Genomic DNA, 23568 nt, shown 5'->3' on the forward strand with positions numbered 1-23568 from the left:
TAATTCAAGAAATTTATGCCCTTCACCTTAGGAGAGAAAAGTGTGAATACCTACATGGAACAAGGAACTGACCTTGAACTTTCATCTTTTGGGCAAATCTGCATGGATCTTTCTTCAGTTACAGAGATTCATCACACTACGTTTCATTGTATACGCTTATTAAAAAAGAACTCAATTTATTTTCTGAAAACCATTAATAATTATGATAAAAATATCACTGCAAAAGCTCTAAAAAAAATATCATATCATCTGGAAACCATTTTCGCAATATATTAATTTCTGTCCTTGACATTTGACCTAATGACGTCAAATTCAGTAGGGGTCTTCTTAACGTCATTAAGATTTACTATATAGAATTTATTTACAAAATCTCAAAGAAAACCACCTATCTGGAAAGCATTTTACGCGATATAATATTAATTTCTGACCTTGATCTTTTGATCTAAACTTCAACAAGAGTCTTCTTCTCGGTTTTGCAAAGGTGCGGGGCGGGGGGAGAATTGTTATTATCATGTTAATTATATTACTTTTGTACAATTCAATAGTAAATATTCGTTAAACCTTGCCACCATTGTTGGTTGTTTTGAATTCTTTGCTGAACGCAGGGGAATACACTGGAAGTCACTGGACAACAGAACCAATCCGGAAGTTCCTAATTCATTATTGTTACGATGTAGGAAAATCAAATATTTCATCTTAAAGGTTGGTTACGGGTGAATATTACTTTTCTATAACTTACAGAATGTTTGATTTCGCCAATCAGAGAACCTTACAATACAGACCCGTAGCAAATTTTTAAAGGGGCGGGGGGGGGGGGGCAACTTAAATCTAACAAGCCCCCCCCCAAAAAAAAAAACTAAACTGACCAAAAGGATGGGGTTGTTTGTTGTTTAACGTCCTTCTCTCGAATTTTTTCCTTCATATTGAGACGCCACCACTTGCCGGTGGAGAGCTGCAAATTTTAAACCTATATACTCGGCACATAAGGCCATTGAGCAGTGAGGGATCTTTTTCGTGCCAGCACCTTATGCGACACGGGATCTCGGTTTATACGGTCTCATCCGAAGGACCGGTCTCCACGTTCCACAGTGTGATTCGAACCCTTGATGTAAGGATCAACTCCTTACTCCGCGACTCTAGAGCAGACGCTCTACCACTACGCAATGCGGGCGACCAAAAGGGGGAGGGGGCAACTCCCCAAAACAATCTGACAAGCAGAAAAAAAATTAAATTAAAAAAATGTTTAAAAAAAAATACTAGTAATTAATTGTTTACAGTCCAAAATCCTAGAATTTGCTACTGCTCGACCTTACAGCGACAGAAAGTGGAGGCCAACCAGCATCTAAAAGAAATTTTACTATAGCAAAATACATGTACATACATCAAAAAAAAAAAAAAGGAGGCGCCCTCACCCCCACCCGCGCGATCTTCTGGCCAGTTATAATGATAATTTCTTTCTTGTTTAAAAAGTAATTGTACATGTAATATAGAAAAAAGTGTACAGAATTGCACTTATAATTAATTTTTATACATTTTATTTTTACTATTCCCCAGCTTGCATAAGCTTTCGGAGTAACATAAACGTCAAAGGCACAGATCCTCTTTCATACAATATAAGAAATTTGTTTATTTTACAGATACAGGTATGAACGACATTCAGCTAACTTTATACACAATCTGGACACCCTCTACTTGTTTCCAGTACGGACATGATGAGCAATCGATCTTTTTCCATTTTCCTTCTTTTTCAAGTTGATCACATAGAGGAAAGAAAGTATCTTTATATTCTTCTAGATTTGTTAAACACTCCATACGAGCCACGATGCATACGACTCCACCTAAAAAATAGATGGAAAAAAAACATTGGGAAACCAAATTCTTATACCATTAACAGTTATTCACTTATTGTAGGCTACAGAGGGCAGATCGTTTGACAAATACAAATGCCCCCAAACATGGACACGTTTTGATGGTCTTTGATCTGATGACATATGAAAAAGCTTTACTTTACTTGATTAATAATATGCGTGCTTACTTGAATTGAAGAATCTACCTATTAAGGTTTAAAAATGATTAAATTAAGCCAAATGTTTCGCAGAGGGACAATTTTTTTTTTAATAAGTATTATGCTCCCTATCTTTGGAACGAAACCAGCGGTCTCTGATGGCACTGTAACCTTACTGGTTTCAATTCTTGATAGTTTAGAATCTGTACTAAATTTTTACATTTTTAAAGAGTTTTATAGGTACATTTCCAGACCTGTTTACGGTATCTTCGTTGTTGTTTTTTTTTTTTAATTAAAGCAATTTTTATTCATATATTCAAAGAATTCCCATATTACTCTTTCTTCAGTGACCATTTTCCAAATTACAACACTGTTCATCAAATGATTAGAATTGTCTATCTTGATGTACTGAGTATTAAGTTGTTTACAAGGTTTTTTTTTTTTTTTTTTTTTTTTTTTGCAATCGGATTAAAACTGTATGAGAAGTAGAGTTTTGAAAGAATTTTACAGAAATTTCTATCTAGTAACCATTACTACTTCGTAAGTAATGTACAGAATTATGCAAGTTGCTTGGTGAATTCTGCTTTATTAATATCAGATTTAAACAATAGGAGTAGTTGTATTTTTGAAAGAATTTTACAGCTTTCTTCATTTTTGCATTTTTGACAAAAAAGCTTTATCTTGGTGAATCGTGAAGTCTATAGAAATCGGACCAAATTTATAGAAGGAGTAGCATGTTAAAAAAAATATTTACAATCAAACAGACGGACAACTAGACGCTCAGACCACTTTTGATACTTTACCATTGCATAATCTCTTCTCCATATCCAGTACAGAGTCAAAAATGCTGTCCAGTTGTATTTTTACTTCACTACAGAATAATTACGCCATTTCGTAAACTTTTTTCGGCTATATTTTCATGCTATTTGATTCATCCCTGTTCAAAAGAAACAAATACCAAACTTTACTGATCTGAGCGAGTTTTTGTAACCAACCTGACTTTGTTAACCTAATTATCTCGTACAGAGCCTCGCTTTCAATATGGTTCACTCCGTGACTTCCAACAACCGTGACGATATCGTATGATGCTGAAAAGAAAAAAATATGAAAAGACAAGAGAAGTTATCTATCATTTGTTTTCATACTTTTCTGGGCAAAATACTTATATGCTGCGAAATTCTGAGCACGTTGTTCATACTTACACATGTATATCCTACATGTATGTCTTATCGATAAGTGTTGCAAACAAGAACCATTTATTGTTTTCATCGAAGGATTAATACAATGTATTCTTTCATTAATGACTCTTTTTTCTATGAAAAAGTTTAATTACCGGATGGAATGTCAAGTTGTTCTTTGCCAATGGCCTCGCAGATGTAATTTCTGTAACGACCTTTCTCTTTTGCAGCGTCAATCATTCCTTGGGACGGTTCAAGGGCGTCGATGATTTTGAATCCTAATTTTTTCATCTAAAACACAAGAATCTAAGCTTAATGATATCTATTTCAAATAATTATCCTTTGTTTGTTTGTTTATTGTTTAACGTCCCTCTCGAGAATTTTTCACTCATATGGAGACACCACAACTTGCCGGTGGAGGGCTCAAATTCATACCTATACTCGGCACTGGGGGCCATTGAGCAGTGAGGGATCTTTTTCGTGCCAGCACCTACTGTGACACGGGACCTCGGTTTAAACAGTCCAAATAACTACCCGTAAAGATACCTTTAATCATTTGATTTTATGTTAATTTGGCATTCCGCATTCCGGGGTGGGGGGGGGGGGGGGTGGGGCTTTATTGCATTACTAAAATTAATAGTTGTCAAAGTATAAAAGTATTTACATTCGAATGACCAAATGCAGGCACGTAGAACGAGGATCTGGGGCCCCTAATTTGTTGAACAAGTTGTATTGTAAAACTTTGATATCCCCATATCTAGGGCCAAGGTTATAATTTTTTCAAAAGTAGGTCAAACTCCTACAAGTATGTCCTTAGGTCAGAAATGGTGGTACCCAAAAAAAGATCTTGTCACAAGAAATATATTTGTGAAATATTATGAATTTGAAAGCCCTAGCACAAATCTTTCAGAGGTCATACAGAAGCCAAGGTTGAAGTTTTTTTCAAGGAGGTCAAACTCTTAAGATTAAGAGATCAGAAATTCTGATCTGAAGAAAGATCTGTCACAAGCCATAGGACCAACCGTACAAAAGTTATGACCAGGGTTAAAGTTTTTGCAGACAAACAGACAATTACACAGACAGACGGACAAAAAAAAATCATATGCTGCTATGTCTAGCAAATATGTACGTATCTATCAGATGTAACCCTATATTATTTACCCAAGTTCTGATATGTGTAGTATATATTAGTTACTATGTATTTGTACCTCCACTGCCAATAGTCCGGTACCAGCACCGATGTCAAGCGTTGTCTTCTGTGGGCGCTCCTCCTCAGTAAAAACTTTCGCCAAAGCTAAAGCCGCGCTGGTCGGTGCCTGATAATCATTGCCCGTCATCACCTGTTCAACAAAATTGTTCAAGATTTATGAAGAGTCTGCCACACATTTCTCACCATTAGAATGATTATGGTCTTTAATATTGAATCCTCATGCTATGTCAACCCACCGTGGTTAACAACACCTATGCCTTATAATATATAGTTCTACTGGTCAGAGACCATAAGAGCGAGCTTATAAGATAGTAAGGTGTAGGTCGTCCGTCTGTCTGTCTGTCAGTCCGTCCGTCTGTAAACATTTTTTTTTTCAAAATGCTACTCCTCCTACAGTTTTGGTCTGATATCAATATAACTTGGCACACAAGTAGACTACTGTAACACTAAGATACATTATTCTGTGTATCAGTTTTTTATTTCAATAACGGTGTTGCCATGGTTACTAAAAATAGAACTTTCTGTGAAATAATTTCAAAACGCAACTCCTCCTACAGTTTTGGTCTGATTTCAACGAGTAGACTACACAAAAATATACATAATTCTGGTTATCAGTTTTTGATTTAGATGAACCGTGTTGCCATGCTTACTAAAAATAGAAATTTTTGTGAAAAACTTTCAAACGAAACTCCTCCTACAGTTTTGGTCTGATTTCAATATAACTTTGCATATAAGTAGATCGCACTAAAATACGTAAATCTTTGCATCCGTTTTTTATTTCGATGAATGGTGTTGCCATGGTTACTAAAATAGAAACTTCTGTGAAATACTTTTAAAACGATACTCCTCCTACAGTTTTGGTTTGATTTTAATATGACTTGGCACACAAGTAGATTATACTGAAATACATAATTCTGTGTATCAATTTTTGATTTTGATGAAGTGTTACCATGGTTACTTAAAATAGAACTTTCTGTGAAAAACTTTCAAAATACTACTTCTTCTATAGTTTGGTCTGATTTAGTGTAACTGTGCATGCAAGTAGACTTAATAAGATAAATAATTGTCTTTATCGGTTTTTGATTTTGATGAATGATGTTTCCATGGTTACTAAGATCAAAATTTCTGTAAAATTCTTGAAAAGGCTATTCCTCCTACAGTTTTAGTCTGATTGCAATAAATCTTGCCACAAAAAGAGACTAAATCACGGATCATTATTCTATTTATCGATGTTGCAATGTTTCAAGTCCAAATGCTACTTTTCTCCTTCTTTGGTATAAGTACAAACCAGTAGAGCTACAGTCTCGTCAGAGACTTCCGGTTTTACGTTTCAACTACCGATGTACCAGTTGCCCTTTTCACAAAAAAATCTTACGACCAAGATAAAAATTTTACAACTCTGTAATTTCTTTGTTTAATATGGTATTCATATTTTTATGCCCCCGTATCGAAGATTCGGGGGTATATAGTTTTTGACCTGTCCGCCCGTCTGTCTAGCTGTCTGTTTGTCTGTTTGTCCGCAAAAACTTAAACCTTGCCCATAACTTTTGAATGGTTGGAGCTATGACTTTCATATTTCACATGTGTATTCCTTGTGACAAAATCTTTCTTTGGGTACCATCATATTTGACCTTTTGACCTTGGAGTTTGACCCACTTTCGCAACATTTTATGAGACTTTAACTTTGGCCATAGCTTTTGAACATTTGGTGCTTGGAATTTCAATCTTCACATATGTATTCCTTGTGACAAGACCTTCCTTTGGATACCAACAACTTTGCCCTTTTTGACCTTGACCTTGGAGTTTGACCTACTTTTGAAAAACTTTAACCTTGTCCATAACTTTTGAACGTTTGGTGCTAGGGCTGTCATACTTCACATATGTAATCCTTTGTGACAAGACCTTCCTTTGGATACCAACCTCTTTGACCCTTTGACCTTGACCTAGGAGTTTGACCTACTTTTGAAAAACTTTAATCTTGGCCATACCTTTTAAACATTTGGTGCTACGGCTTTCATACTTCACAAGTGCATTCCTTGGGAGACTTTCCTTTGGATACCAACAATTTTGGCATTGACCTTGACCTTGGAGTTTGACCTACTTTAAAAAAAAATTTAACCTTGGCCATAACATGTGAACGTTTGGTTCTAAGGCTTTCACATTTCACGAACATGTGTATCACTTGTGAGAAGACCTTCCCTCGGGGTCCCACTTGACCTTGACGTTTGACTTACTTTTAAAAAAACTTTAACCTTCGCCATAACTTTTGAACAGTTGGAGCTAGGGCTTTCAAATTTCACAGGTATATTCTTCGAGACAAAACCTGTCTTTGGATACCAACAATTTTGATCTCTTGACCTGGAGTTTGACTTGCATTTGAGAAACTTTAACCTTCGCCATAAGCTGCCATACGGGGGCATCAGTGTTTCGCAAACACATCTTGTTTTTTTATTATTATTCACAATATATTGTCATGTAATAGAAATATAAGATTTTTGGTGACCTACTGTAGCTTAGATACTTTTTGGAGAATGGGAAAATTTTTGTCTTACTTAGTAGTAAGATATTTTGTGAAAAAAGTCACTCTCAGATTTGCCAATCATGTCTTCACTCAATGGTTCAGCAAACAGCTAAATGAATGTACCTTTTAAGACAAGAGACTTCCAATATAAAGATTCTTTGTGTTTGATACAGAGTGAACGATAGGATGATTTGATCCAAATTACTGTACAGCTAGATAAAACGCTGACATGTAAATCTATTCAGATTCTAAAATGGGTAAATTAAAGTACTGACGCTAGCACATGACATCATGCATGCAAAATGCAACATATTTATGGTGACATGAGACATTTATGTTGACATGCGAGTCATTTAAGTCGATATCGACTTATATATTTATGTCTTTGATATGCGAGTTGATAATGTCGACATGCAACAAAATTATGTAGACATTAGACTTATTATGTCCACATGTGCGTTAATTATGTAGACATGCAACATAATTTTGATGTCAACATTATCATCTAGCACGTTCACATAAATAAGTCGCATGTCATAAACATATTCTATCTTATACATGATGCCAGGTACAGGTATTAGTAATTTACCCGTATTAAAATCCGTGTACCGTGCATGTTAACTTATTATCTTGCAAGTAGACATAATTTTTCGCATGTTGACATAATTTTATCTTGCATGTTGGGAGAGAGAGAGAGAGAGAGAAATATCTGGCCTACCATACATATTAAATTATACCTTATTTCAAAGTTTTGTGCTGCATAAAGATAACATTTTTCATGTTTTTTTTTTCTTTACAATAGGATTCAATCTTACACAACCTTGTCGTAATCTTTGCTAACATCATCGTAAGCTGCATTCAACTCTTTCTGAGACAGTCCCTCAGCAAGCACTTTTCCTAACAGATTTACCGCCCCTTGGTCATTATTAGGGAGAGTGTATCTCTGTGTTGTCATCTGCAAAAAAAATTTCTGACAGTTAGCAACAAAAATATTTCGGGTGAACATGTATGTCACAGATCAAAGATATGGTTTTTCGAGAGACAAAAGCGTAGGGAAATTATGCATTTTTTAGGTCATTCTTGAATCTTGCGTGAAAAGGGTCTTCAGTCGACTGCCTTATTTTATCCAATACACAGAATCATTTCTATTATAATAGTGTATGCTACTTGTGGATAAAGTTTTATTAAATCGGACTGAAATTATTACAATAAGTTTGAAAGAATTTGACAGAAATTTGTATTTAAGTGAAACCATGGCAACACCTTCGTCCAAATCAAAAACCGATGAAAAGAATTGTGTATCTTAGTGTGTCTGTGTACCAAGTTTAATTGAAATCGGACCAAAAATGTGTAGGAGAAGTAGTCTTTTGAAGAAGAAGAAGAAGAAGAAAATGTTGACAGACAAACACAGGCAGCTAAACAGACCAATGAACGGACAGATGACGGACAACTTACCATCGCTTTGATCAGATGAGTTTAAAATTGAGTCCATAACTGTCTTTCACTAATTATTGTTAAAACATTAGTATGACATCATCCTTTGTTCTTTTAATACTTTCTATTCCTTGAAAGGCCCAAAGACAGTCCAATAAGTTACCTGTAACCGTCCAATAAGTTAAAAAATCTGTCCATTATTAAAAATAATGGACAGTATTTAATAACTTATTGGACGGCTACAGGTAAGTCAATGGATTAAGAAAACACAACAAAGACACAAATAAATATTTGAAGTAATGAATCCAAAATGTTTCACAATGTAATGAAATATATATTCTAAGTCACAGACACAAAAATTGAAAATGATGAAATGTTTATCCAAATCACAATGAATGTAAAAACTTAATATTGATTGAAGGAAATATCTCCGAATTCTACCGGTATGTAACTTGCACCATCAACACACGCGGGGATATCACTTTTCCTTTTTTAATGCCTTACTGGCAAGAATCAATCGCTACTTCTTTCTCACTAGAACTCCGAATAATTTTGCTCACTTTCTGCAGGAGCACATAGTTTCTTCCGTTATAGGAACGCAAGGTTATTTGGTCATTAGTCTTTGTCCGATTCGTTTCTGACTTCAGTGATGAAAAAAAAATAATTTTGTTGATTTCTTTATCATCCAACGTCATTAAGCACGAAAACATCAACATTGGGTATTGAACAACATTCTCCCTGACAGTTAAAGAACAGACATTGCCAATTTACATTTCTCTATTTTCTGAGAAAAGCCTTTTCTAAATCATCTTAATATTGTTGATTTAATTGCAGAAATCTTTCTACTTTCCCTTTGTTTTTTTGCATCCTTGAATAGCCTTGGCCAAAAGTTGAGAAATATTTGAGAAAACGTCCACTTTGAGTTCAAAGTTCATAATCTTGACAATCCTAACCTCAAAATCCAAAAATCACTTGAAAAATGACATCTGTATTATTAGTAGATTGCTCATCATATCTGGATTTGGTTTGCATCAGAAATATGCTTTCTCCCTCAGAAGAAGACGTGCTTTCAACATTGACAATCACAAGAAAATAATTTTGGAATCTCATGGCATTGTGGTTAAATATTCTTAATTCGTTTATTTAGCACTTACCTGTAACTGTCCACTTAGTTAACAATAACAATGAGTGTAAGTTTCTTTTGATTTTAAGCAACCCTTACCTGAGACCGTCCAATAAGTAGATAATGCTTACTCAATACAATGGATGAGAAGCAATTCTAAGAGAGTATATTATGAACACAATAGAGTAAATGTTTTAAGTAGGTTATAGGCCTCAAACTGTCCATTCTGTGAGAAGAGAGAACTATTGTCGGGCCTAACGGCCCTCCAACAGTTCTTTCTTCTCACAGAATGGACAGTTTTCGGCCTATAACCTTTACGTAAGTCCAACAATTAAAATAATTTTTAATTGCCAATGAGTACATGATTAATTAATTGTCGTATGTTTTTACATATTTAAATTAAAATTATAATTAAATTTGGCAGAGGGCAGTAATGATTTTTGAAGTAAAAAAAAAACAAAAACAAAACAGTCTTTGTAGCAAGTGATCTTTAAGGGGGATGTCCGGCCACCTTGGGTGCAATGAAAACAAAAAGTAAACATTTCTTCAAATGACTAAAGTACACTATAACTTGATCAAATTTTATGTCCTTAGGATGAAGAAACAATAAATATGCATAACTTAATGCATGTTTTGCGTAAATAATTTACACTTTTGCAGAAAAATGCTTTTGATATGCACTTTAGAACTGCGCAGCTACACACTTTAATAGAGCCTTAAAAAATCCAAAAAAATATGCAAAGTGTGCCTTAATGTTTTTCCTACAATCATTTGTTGAGAAAATGTCTGAATTTTGCACTGTTAAATGGTAATTGCCCGTTACAAACAAGGCACTGTTGTCTTCAAAATGAGTGTAAAGAACCATGAGAGTAGTTCATGGACAGCAGCACGTGATCTATTTTTAGCACAAAATTTTTCCAGACCACTTCTTTTTATGGAGGCACGTAAAGGTCTGAAATGAAGAAAAACTACAGACAAAGTAATAAAACACCTCTATATTAAGTTTATTTTAAAAGTAAAGGAGAATTACTTACGAATTTTTTTAAATTATTTAAACACAATAAAAAGAGATGTTGTGTGTAATAAATTGTAGTGAATTAAAATAATAATTATTATTGAACATTTGTTTTATAGTGTGTTGTTATAACAAATTCTTCAAGTCTTTGCTTCCAGGCAATGAAAATTGTGCAACATCAAAATTAAAGTTTTTGAATGAATTTTTTTCCACTTTGTAATTAAACAAATGTGGTATTTCAAGTATTGATAACTTCCAGATTTGTAATTATCAACAATGAATCACAAATAAAAAGTAGGCATCATAAAATTAATGTGAATGAGCTTGTTTTAGTACATATATTTTGTCATACATACATTTTCAAATTCCATTACATCCTAGCTCCATTTCAATAGGTACAAAATCATTAAAAGTAATTATTAGGGGATTTAATGATTTACAAACATTTTTTTAATTTCTTTATTTTGGTTTCCAACTTATAATTTCACCAAATAAAGAAAACAAAATCAACATAATTATATACAAGATTAGTACATGTTTAATCATATACCTAGTAATGCTAGAATTTTAAAACTTTGACCATAATTTCAAAAACAAACTCAAGATTGTCATGTACAATATTGCAAAACAAAGTGCTAATGAAACATTTTGCTAATAAAATTAAGACAAATATGCAATCTACTCTCCAGTGATGAAATCTAAATTTCAATATTTATTTTTTAAAGTTTATACTAGCATAATTTTTTTTATAATATTGATGGATACCTGATGTTCACAATGCTCACCTTAGTCAAATTGCTTTCTCTGAGTCTCTCAGCCCCCTGTCTCTCACATCAAGTAAATATAAAAAAACCTCCCTAAACCAGGTTTTGAGTGTTACATTATATATGTATTGACAACTGCATTTACTAAACATAAATTTGTCAGATTAGTATTCCCTTTTCAATGTAGTTCCCTTGTTATGCTCTAACCATGGAGCCCCCCCCCCCCCCCCCCTAAAAAAAAATCAAACAATTGAACCTACAATGTTCAATATACATGAGGATACACTCTATAAAACTAAATGCATATAAATGTGGACATATTTCTAATGCTGATCTGGTAATTTTTTTTACTTAATTCTTACAAATAAAATCTCAATATATTGGTCAAGAGAAATTTGAGGGGGAAAAAAATTTGACTGTTCTGAAATACACCTATGACCTATTATGATTAAAAAAACATTCAGCAAATTGACAGATGCTCATTTGAAAAAAAAATAGTGTGTTACTCACAGAAAGCTGTGATTTTAGACATTGGTTTTACATACATGTATTTTTAAAGTCTGAAGTCTTTTTTTGTAATGAGAGTGAGATAAGAACTACATGATAAATTTTAAAATAATTAGTCCCTGAAAAATTATGTATAAAAGATTCACAAGATTAATCCCTATACACATTACACATGTACATTGCACACTGCTTAAAGACATTGTATCATAATTAGCTGCAATAATGTAGCCCTCTCCGATTTTTTTTTTATCTGATATTTTCTGGAGAGGTATCATAATATGTGTGAATTTTAATTTGAATACACAGCCCTTGCAGCAGACAGATAAAAGGAATGAATTCTTTCTTATTTAGAAATCTATTTCAGAGTAATATATTTCAAAGTAAAACACTGAATGGAGTTCTCTTATTTTACATTATATGATTGATATTCTGTTACCAACATTATCTCAAAATCCTATATGTAAAACATCACAGGGAACAGCACAGTATAACGAACAGAATTGATGTTCCAAGATGGCACTATTGGGCTCTGATTTACAATGTATCCTCACTGGCAAGAGGCTGGGTTTACCACGGATTTCTTTATAGTTTAGAATTTCAATGCAATTTTCACAAGATATTCCTAAAAGACCTACAATAATAAAATGCAGTTTTAGAAGATCATTCAGAACATTCAACAATCAGAAAAAAATTATTATAACAGTACCAAATTACAAAACAATACTTATAAATCCTTTCTCTGTTGCCAAGGATGACAAGCCTTACCCTCTCTGCAAACATTGCCCTCTCTTCCAGAGTTCAAAGAAAAAAATTAAGATATTTTTATCAAACTTCATGTGCTGATATACATGTATATTGTGGAGAACTTTCAGCTTCATGAACATTTTTTGATCTTGACCTCATTTCTGAGTTTAGCTCAGTTTCAAAGAAACCATTCTAAATATTTTTATGTAAGCTTCTGCACTGATACATCATTTGGTGAGAATTTATCAAATTTGTCCAATTTTTTTAACCTTGACCTTCCCAATAATCTTTGACTTTAACATTTATTATGTATAAAACCAAATTTTAAAGAAATTATTCAAGATATTTTCATCAAACTTCATACACTGATACAAATTTTCATGTTGCATTACTAATGAACCCTGGGTGGAACATTCATGTCCTATGGACATATCTCTATTTTTTAAAACATATTTCTGGTTGCATGGTCTAATTTGCTTATCCATTACTAAGAAACCTGAACTAATATCAGGCACATAACAAAACTCTTCACTGGCCTACTTGACTTACTTACATAAATTAGCAAGAATATAAATGACACAAATCAAAGGAAGTTTAGTATTGCAAATGCAATATGTCAATTACTTTTTGTAATGTACATATCAAATTGTGAACAAGAAGAGCTTAATATTAAATTATGAGAGGGGACCTGCTTTAGAAGCTCGATATGCATTAACCAAAGATGCCTTTAGCTGATCATTGTCATCAAAGCATTTAAATGACATGCCATGCACATCATTATCTAGACAAGCTCCTGGATATCCAAATGACTTACTTCTCTCTTGCTTTTCTTTTGTAATAATGGGAAGACTCGTGTTCATATTTGCAGTCCATTTGCACCTATAACTTATATCCACACCATTATGAATCTTGAGTTTGCTTATTCTTTCATTGACTCCCCCTGTAAACAAAATTTTACAAGTACCTGTATTAATAAATTCATTGACAAATGGTGTTAAGAATGAAAAATTTTAGTGTTTATTAGCAAGAAACTTGAAATTAAAAAAGAGGAACTGCACATAAATACAAATGCATGGGCTATTAACAAACTTACTTGATTCTTTTGTGCAAAACTAAGGTCTGTATTAAATTGCATCTCAGAAAATCTATGGGAAACTAGTTAAGGATATGACACCTACAATATGTAAAGTATTTAATTCATAATAATTTAATCAACAATAAATACACAATACATGAAGCTTTCCATTAATTCCTGTTACTTTCCATACACACATCTTGATTATCTTCCTTAAATCATGCACTAGTTAATGGTTCAAATAATGTAATACATGTAATACAAAAATTTCCATGGAGAATTTTAATTTTCTAAAAAATGTATAATACTGCCTACTGTTTACATATTACACTGTGCTGCCTAGTTATAAAAATAATGGATTCATAAAATGTGATTTTCACATAGTAATTAAACCACACATTAAGAAATGTGTGTCCCACTTCCTCTCTAAAGTCACCAAGATAATAAAATTAAAAATATATTACATTTACTCAGTAGTCCCCAGAGAGACAATATATATACCTACTCTACTGTGGTTGCATGATTCTCCATCAAACTCAAAATATTAAATACTAAGAAATAATGGGTTCAAGCAAATTTAGTACATGAAATATTATCCAAAATTTTCACAAGTTTTTTTTTTTTACCGGTATCTGCAAGCAAGGCCATTTCAAGACAATTAAGAAGAGATATGTGCGACCGGTCGGCAGGGGATGCTCACTCCTCCATGGCACCTGATCCCACCTCTGATGTTTTAGAGGTCCATGTTTGCTCTGCTCCAGATTTGTATTGTTTAATGGACTTTTGAGCTTGAATACTGTTCGTTATTTCCATATATTTGATGTGTAATTTGTGAATGCTAAACCCTGGCCTGGCCTACTTATTATAAGTATTGATGCATTGGCAATTTTAGTGTAAATATTTTTTTCCAGTTCAACAGCAATATAAGTTGACACAGTTGATGCAGAAAAAAGACAAGAAAAGTGTATCATACTCAGATTTTGGAGATAAATTATTGAAGAAGAAAATGGTAGCAAACATTTTCCTATTACCTTTCCTCCATGTCCTCTGAAAGTGCTACTTAAATATATAAAAAGCTGCAATTTTTGGGAGGGTTTACTCCATGTAATTGGATTTGGCATTAGAAACCTTGAGATTATGACACGAGTCATGTAAAATTTTATTATACTATAGGGTAAGTTTTTATTACAGAAATAAGTGCATGTGTATAGATATATGATACAGTGTCAAAATTTATGCAAAACAAATTGTGGAAACAATTTCACACAGTCACATGAATAGTTTATTTTTCTGACTAATGACTATTCAACATGTCCAATAACTTAAGTATTTTAAAAAAAAATAGACTTCAAAACATTGCAGTTAAAAACCTGGACACACTTTTCCATGATGTGTTTTAGGTCCCAAACAACGTTCCATACAATGTGTGGCCCTAATACTCGACAGTACAGCAAACAATCTCCTATTATTATGAGGCTCCTGAAGGAAATTTTACTACTGACTACTTTTTCTTTCTATCTGCTGAACAATATTGGCACGTGTACTTACTTTCCGAATGTAATAATTACAATGTGTTATTGAATATATCACAACCTGCTTAACATTTTTAAATTTCAAAAAAATTCACCCTCCTTGCAGAGCCCCACTTAAAAATAGTCTTTATGTACAAACACAACTTAAAGGAGAGGCAATTCGGAACGTGAAGTCAAGAATTTTAACGGATATCTGATGACTGATCAGAAATCACATAGATATATGGCATTTTTAGAAACTCTGCAAGTCTGCATAAAATTATTACATGTTCATTGCAAGGATTCAAACAAAGAGTCACGTTTTTACACACCCGAAATGTGTCTTACCTTCTATCAGCTGTTTTCACCGGAAACAATGGACATTCATTCTTCCATCGCCATAGGAAAGAGATCCGCCGTAAACACATATGTTAAGAACTGTTTAATCTTTTCCCATTAGTTTGAAAGGAGTCAACAAACTATCAAGACTTGTTCTAAGCAAAATTCAATTGTAATAAATGCATCTATCCACAAAAGAAATATGCATATGCCAACCATGTGCTCTGTGGAATGATATGACTGAGGAAACTCGAGTGATAAACAGGACATTTTTTCCCGGTTTGCGAGAGATGGGTTAAAATCGCGTTTTGTCATTAATCAGACGATGCGATGCAACAAATAAAAGATGTAAGTTGTGTAAACTAAGGACCATTACTTAGATATGTCTTGTGTTGATGTTGTTACGGTCTCATTTATTCTAAAAACAATGTTATTTGAACTCTGTGTGACAGAGGAATGGTGGACATAATAAACGCATGGCCTCAGGGAGACCACCATATGAAAAATCAAATTTTCAAAAATTATGGACAACGACAAGAAAAAAGCAAAACAAATGGTTGTAGCCATATTATTAATGAACCGAACTGACATCATTTTCACTGCATTATTCATCTCCTAAATGCTGTGGCTGCGCAGTTCTAACATGATTAATTTTCACCAAATGCAAACAATAGAAAAATAATTATTTACTAGTTTTGGTCTCTAACAGTAGGTAATAAGTGCATTAGCACTTTGAGTAACTTTGAGCTGGTTTGGTAATGTATTGAGCGCATTCTTGGTATTTCTTATTTTAGAGCAGTATACATCCAAGATGGCTTGTACATCCCCCTTAATGAGTTCGGCAGCTGATGCTACAACAGTATTCAGACATCCTTTCATATTCTACATGTATTTTATTAATAATGCAGTAAATGTTTCATCTCATTTATAAAAATAATAGTTTGTGCAGAACATGCAGTTGATAAGCTCCCGGTTTAGTTTCAGTCAACCTTACACACGCAAAAAAAAAGATATATATAATTTACTCCTTACCTTGAAGTAATTTTAACTCGTGTTTGGACGCTATAAATATTCGCCACGCTGGTCAGTTTACAGTGTTTATGTCCACGACAGAAAATAGGTCACTTCGTACAAAGCTTTCACGGATGTTCGCAGATTGATAGGGGAAATGTACACGAATAAGGATTCGGTCCACGATGAAAAGGTGAAGGTAAAATTTAAATACAGACCATGGGGGAATTTTTTTAAACATATAATGTTTGTTGGTCAAATTTCAGACTGCGACGTTTCGTAGGCCTGTAAAATCATGTATATTTATAAACTGAAAAGTAAATACATTCTTTTGTTTATTCTTTAATTGTTCTGGTCCAGTGGGGGAGATTTAAGCATCGGGGTTTCGGGGAAGGGGGGGGGGGGTAATGTTAAAACGAAGCAAAAATGATATTGATTTTGGGGATTAAGCTTGTAAATGTAAATTAATTACTTTTATGTTCGCTATAGGTGGATCTCTGGGTCATGATTTGTTAAATATTTATCTACATGTATCTGTTTATTTATTTATTTTGATTTATTTTAATTATAATGAACAAATTTATTTATTGATTAAATTATATCTATTTCAAGATATCCTTTTTATAATAAGAGAGTATATCTTTGAAGATGCCTGTACAACACGCACGTGCTTCTGAACGGGACCATCCCCTTTCTCTCTCTGAATTTACGTCCCCTGGGCTGTTCGACTTCGTATACATCATAAATGAAATTTATTTATTTATTTATTCATCAAAATAATCAGTGACATGGTATTAATTATATATATATATATATATATATATATATATATATATATATATATATATATATATATATATATATATATATATATATATATATATATATATATATATATATATATATATATATATATATATATATATATATGGAGAGGGGTGTAAATGAATAAATATATTTAAAAAAATACTTAATACCATGTCACTGATTATTTTTATTTACATGAAGCTTGTTTTAATTCAATGTTTTATATCAATAAATGAAAAACAACGTGCCACCTGTGCAACTTGCAGTCAAAGGGAGATAAACATGCGTTACGTACATTAATTTTCGCACATGCTAATGAGAATTTTTTGTAAGACGTTCTAAGTATTAAAAAAAAAATAATAGAACAACTCCCCCCCCCCCCCCCCAAATGCATCATTTTTTCAAAAAGGGAAGACAGTCAGAAAAGTGATTGATAAGATACCTGAAAATGAGGGGGGGGGGGGTATTAAGGTTCAAACTTTCGACAAGAAAAATTTATTAGTATTACTATGAGAGGATTTGACTTACTGCCATCGTATCTATTGCATTCTTCAAACTGAACATCTATATAACATTTTAAGAAAACTGTTAGAATGTTTAAAATTACCCCTGAGCTCTTTACCAAAATTGTAAAATTCTTGTGGCAAAGTTAGATTTATATTGAAAATGTTCTTCTTTACATATGGAAATCAAAGGCAAACAGTTTCCATGATTATGATAAACACGTTTAAATTAGCCCTGCATGTACTAAAATTATGAGTTCATGGGGAAGGGGGCTTAAGGGTAATAACCTGCGTAACCTATGATGTGCTCAGGTGACTGTCAATGCCCATGGGTCTTTTTTTGTGTGCGTGTTTTTTTTCCTCCGGAATTTTCACATTAATTCTTTGTTAATTGTAACTAATTCAGCCATGAGGATATTAGTCCCGGGGTATGCAGGGTGGGGGAGAAGGTTCTGTGATACACAAGTCATTGCCAGTGTAGTTTATTTAAACAAAAATCCCAAAGTAGTGCTGTAGCAACTCAGGTACCCTCTTCCAAGATCAAACTTTAAAGAACCCCTTTGTTAAAGAGTTTTCTGAAAAAAAAATATTTATGGATTTAAGGATATTGTAATTTTTTACTCCAGGGTTATAAATAAGGATAATTCTAAAACCTGTCTGATTGAGGAGTGACAAGTTTTCCTAAAAGTAGTCATTTCAGTTACAATTGTACGTACTAACGGTTTAGATGAATGTGTGAAATCCAGATAACTTGTCATTCTAATGTTAGACACCCAACTCAGAGGAGTCCCTTGTTCATAGTATTATTTTTATTTATAGTTTTATTTCCAGTTTAACTATGCAGTGTGACGGTAGTTATTTTTTGCTGAAATCCATTTAACATCAAATATTCAACTCCTGAACTCTCTGGATAACCTCTGTTTTAGTTGTGACATGTGCATTCAGAATTACTACACTGGTTTAAATGAATGACCTTTCATATTCAATGCGGGTCATTAGTTTGAGCACGAAATTGTGATCAGTGCAATTATTTATTTTTTTTATTTATTTATTTTTAGGGTGGGGTGGGGAGATTACTTATAAAAGTTACTTTTGCATATTTTTTTCCAAGCGGGTTATCACTTTAATTTGACTTCAAGGTTTCAGTGGCCTTGACACAGGGATTACAATTGTGCGGACACGACGAAAAAAAAATTGAAATATTTGAAACATTAAGAAAGTCGTTTAAAAATGCACAAACACATTTATTGCAATAGTTATGCATAAACTAATTAACAATGCATTTACATGTACAAACTAAGCTTATAAATAACATTCGAAATAAGTAAGTGTATACCGTTCATGTTATACAAATATACATCAACACAGATCTAACTGAAAGTCTAATCAACATATATCAACAAACTCTATAGACAATTTGAACGCCTTCAATCTTGCTCCAATATGGACAAGATGAGCAGTCGATTTTCCGCCATTTTTGCTCCTCTTCAAGTTTTTGGCACAGTGGAAAAAATGAGTCTTTGTATTTATCAAGATTTGATAAACTTTCCATTCGAGCAACTATACACACGATACCACCTTTAAAATATTAGAAAGACATATTAATAATTTTAAGTTTTTGAGATTATTAGAATATTGAAACATCAGCTTCAAGGCAGTGAATTATCACATGACGAACCTGGTTTGACCAATCGAATAATCTCAATCAGAGCCTCGCTTTCGATGTGGTTTGCTATGTGGCTTCCGACGACAGTAACAATATCATAAGAATCTTTAAAGAGATAAAGAAAAGGTATTGTTATTTGTGTTCATGGACTTTGATTCAAAGATTTGGTTCAATAATTGTTTGATTTTCATCTCAAAGATAGAAATTTAAAATGGAAAGAGGGGATGTAAGAAAAAAATTCCTACTTGAGGGAATGTTGAGAGGTTCCTTGCCAACTGCTTCGCAGATGTAGTTTCTATAGACGCCTTTCTCTTTAGCAATGTCAAGCATGCCCTGTGATGGATCTAGGGCATCGAAGATTTTAAACCCCTTCTTTTGCATCTGAAATTCAAGAAAATTTATTTCCTTTTCCTGAAACCATCAACATTCTGAAAACCGGAAATCAGAAAGTACGCGTCACTTTAATTTTTTTTTTGTTTTTTGAAGACCCAATATGTTGAAAAGAGAGGCTGTTTTGACATTTCAACTTTTGAACTTTTTATTACAGGAACTCGGCAATAGTTTTTTTTTTTCTGACTAGAATTGAATTAGTTAAGTTAAGTTATAGAAATGGCTAAAATTTTTTTTAAGTGTGACAATGGTGATCATGACAGATATACCTCATCAGCCAGTAGTCCCGTTCCGGCACCAATGTCTAAGATGGTTTTTTGGGCCCGTTCAGCTTCCGGGTATAGTTTTGTTACGGCGTCTGTACAACTTTTGGGGGCTTTGTACCCGTTGTCCAATACAACCTGCAAATTTTTAATTATTTTTCAACAGGCGGAGCGTTGCATAGAAGAGACATACGTAAATGTGACAGTATACGTAAAATTTAATATCCTGTATTTTTGTTTTTTTTAATTTTTTTTAAGCAAATAATATAAAACAACTTACTTTACCAACCATAATCATTTCAAATTTTCAATACACTTTGATACAGCATCGCATCGACGTTCATGTGCATGTGTAATTAGATTATTTCGTACAATTCTTTTTCAGTTTTGTATCGGGTTTTCTTAGCAATCAAATAAGATTCTAAAATATTAGATTTTTTTTTTACCTGGTCATAGTCTCTACTGACGTCATCATAAGCTGCGTTCAATTCTCTCTGGGACAATCCTTCTGCTAGAATCTTTCCTAGCAGCTGTTGCGCACCTTTGTCATATTCGTTTGGAAGGGAATATCTCTGTGTTTGAGTGGCCATCTGTCCAAAAAAAAATTACATGTCCACTTGTTTTCAATTGAAATTAGTTGCTTTTAGTACCAAATTGAAAAGCCCTGGAACAACGAAAGTGCATCCCTTCCTTCATATTTTTTTTATGCATGGAAATAGACAAATGTTTAAAATTTTCGGGTTACAATCAATTTTTCTATCGAATTTTTCTGCATGACTTTTAAATTTTTATCAACTTTTAAATTTCATTTACCACCTTGTCTTCTCTTATATATATATATATATATATATATATATATATATATATATATATATATATATATATATATATATATATATATATATATATATATATATATATATATTTATATTTATATTTATATTTATATAACCTTTAAGAGTTATTCCTGGCGAGTAAAAAATGAAAAGAAAAGTTCGCTCAAAATTTGTTGATGATTTTTCTTTAATGAATCTAAATATTTTATCGATAACACTAAAAGGTATTTATTTTAGAAATATTAAAAATAAAAAACTAACTTCTGATCAAGATTTCCTTCTAAAAATCCTTACCTTTATGAATATGGAAATATTTACACTTCACTGGTGCGTAGTTTGTGGTAGTGGACGACAAACTTGAACTGTCATTGGTCGCTAAACTCGCCGCTATTTAAATCACGGAACGAAAACGTCACCTTGAGAAAATAAAAATTTTCCATAAAATATCTCCCCCCGGAATTTAAAAGTGCGAGATTACCTCAGTGGGTCATGTCATGCCATCCCTCTTTGAGTATACAAGGGTCAAGTTCTCTAAATACTTGTATAGATTAAACTTATCAGAACATGGCATAATATATCTAACACTAGTAAATTTTTCATTGAAGGAAATTACCTTTCCATTCACATGGAATAAATTAATATACCTCTGCTATCAATAAGGCTCTCATCAAAAAATCATCCTTATAGATCTTTAACGAAAAAGAAGTTTAGATTTCTTTATTATCAAAAATTATTTTCCCCAATGTCTATGAAACCATCACAATAAACATCATGTGTCACTGTAAATGCCCGTGGGAAACGTGGTCGGGGGCGCCCCCCCCCCCCAATAATTTTGTCGATATATGGTATACTATATAAAAAACATAGCTATATGGACTTTATGGTTGTGCCCCCTCAATAATAACCTTTGATGACCCCCTTTTTTTCTTCTGTTCTCTCTCTCTCTCTCTCTCTCTCTCTCTCTCTCTCTCTCTATTCTTCCTTATACATGCATATGTATAAAACCGCAATTTTAAAAAGTACAAAATTGAAAACCTGCAAGTCTCCCCCCCCCCCGGAAATCAAAATCTATCTGGTCATAACAAATAACAAAACTCGCGATAATGTGACATAAGACTAAGTCAATCATTCGTAAAAAATGACTTGACTTTAACATCGAATTAAATTTTGAAAATATAATACCTCACAATACCATATAATTGTAAATTTTATACATAGAAATGGAGAAGAAAAATATTTTTTTGAAAGATGCAATTATAATCATTTTACAAGAATTGAATAAAAACAGTAGTTTAGATGTCCAATCGTTTTGGGAGAGCGAAAGGCTCCCTGACAATGCGCTGATAGCGAAAGCCAACAAAGGGACTTGTATCTCTTGCATTATGCATCTCGATTCACTTTAAATTCGTATTATGCTTTTCGAATCACAACCTTTTTTGTAATATGTATCTGAAATCATTCTTGCACTATATATCTTGAATTCTTGTTTATTAATTCAATATGTGGTAGCCTAAAATAATAATCATCAAGTTCCATACTGACTTCAAGGTCTCTGCTGTTCGTGGCCATGGTCAGTGGAATTAAAAAAACAGCACCCATGCACATGATTTTGTTTTGACTAATATGACATTGCTTTATAAATGGGGGTTGCAGAAACCAACAGAATCCGTTTTACAACATGTATTAAAATACAGTCAAACCTGGCATAGCGACACTCTTTATATAAGGACTTCTTGTAATATACCTCTGAATAATTTTCCATCACATTCAGTGACTCTCTGTCTAGCGTGACGTGCGATTGGTACCGCTTGCAGAGTGGCGGACAGGAGCTGTCCCCCCCCCCCCACCACCACCACCACCACCACATACCCAATAAATAAAATAAAAATTGTTTAATAAGTGTTGAATATTGTTTTCTTCAAAAATTCAATTGATATTTAACAAATTCAATTGAAATTTAACAAAATTAGAACATACTTTAAAAAAAAACATTTTTGTTATTGAATTATACTTCAATTATCTAAAAGTATATGAACATGAATCAAAACTTTGTAAAAAAAAAAAAAAAAAACTAGGAAGTCAAGTATTATTATTCATACATTTATTTTATTTATTTAATTGATTATTTATTCATTCATTTATTTTACAGACATTTTAGTGTCATTCATAAGTATAGGATATTCATCGTCGCAGGCTATGGGTTTTGGTATCCATTTTACTTCCGCAATTTATTATTAATTTATTATTTGTGAAAATAGAATGGACACAAACACCCGTGGCTTTCGACGATCAATGGTAATGGGCACAAATTCAAACTTATTAACTCTACACCCTCTCCCTACATGGAAATGACGAAATTATATCAATTTAGTCACAGTTATTCTTATAATTCAAACGTATTTGTACCTGTATATACAACTATTCACATTTTTTATTATTGTTATATTATTTATTTTTTAGAATGTACAGATATATATAAATTTATTATTAGTGATAGGTCGCTTAATTGATACAGGTTTCACTGTAATTTCGTTTGTCCCCATCCATGTGCTAGAGACCATGACACTATCCGACACAGTGAGGTAAGCAGTGATGCATGAAGGTCATGCTTCTGAAATTTTCCCCCATGGTAGAGCATGTGGTGATTTATACCGAATATCGACAAA

At 32.9% G+C, this 23568-nt stretch overlaps 2 protein-coding genes and 1 long non-coding RNA gene across 3 annotated transcripts; all 3 read right to left on the minus strand.

Annotated features, from left to right (window-relative positions):
* Window positions 1–1518: 1518 nt before the first annotated feature.
* On the minus strand, window positions 1519–16558 carry LOC133204187 (uncharacterized). The gene is made up of 6 exons (XM_061339934.1): window positions 16459–16558; window positions 7735–7869; window positions 4392–4523; window positions 3339–3474; window positions 3001–3093; window positions 1519–1838 (listed from the first exon to the last, which is right to left on the minus strand). The coding sequence occupies exons 2-6, from the start codon at window positions 7867–7869 to the stop codon at window positions 1657–1659; spliced, it is 678 nt and encodes a 225-aa protein (XP_061195918.1). The 5' UTR covers window positions 16459–16558; the 3' UTR covers window positions 1519–1656.
* LOC133204053 (uncharacterized) lies at window positions 11568–15506 on the minus strand. The gene is made up of 4 exons (XR_009723521.1): window positions 15436–15506; window positions 13595–13675; window positions 13316–13441; window positions 11568–12388 (listed from the first exon to the last, which is right to left on the minus strand). It is a non-coding gene; the product is annotated as an uncharacterized LOC133204053 (long non-coding RNA).
* Window positions 16559–19054: 2496 nt separating the features above from the next.
* Window positions 19055–20656, minus strand: LOC133204189 (methyltransferase-like protein 27). Its single transcript, XM_061339937.1, has 5 exons — window positions 20513–20656; window positions 20073–20204; window positions 19659–19794; window positions 19426–19518; window positions 19055–19325 (listed from the first exon to the last, which is right to left on the minus strand). Exons 1-5 carry the CDS (start codon window positions 20654–20656, stop codon window positions 19144–19146), a joined length of 687 nt encoding a protein of 228 aa, XP_061195921.1. The 3' UTR covers window positions 19055–19143.
* Window positions 20657–23568: the final 2912 nt, after the last annotated feature.

The sequence above is a fragment of the Saccostrea echinata genome, unplaced genomic scaffold (genome assembly GCF_033153115.1).
Source record: "Saccostrea echinata isolate AGI-Se365-2 ecotype Australia unplaced genomic scaffold, CSIRO_AGI_Sech_v1 ptg000052l, whole genome shotgun sequence".
Taxonomy (NCBI): Eukaryota; Metazoa; Mollusca; class Bivalvia; order Ostreida; family Ostreidae; genus Saccostrea; species Saccostrea echinata.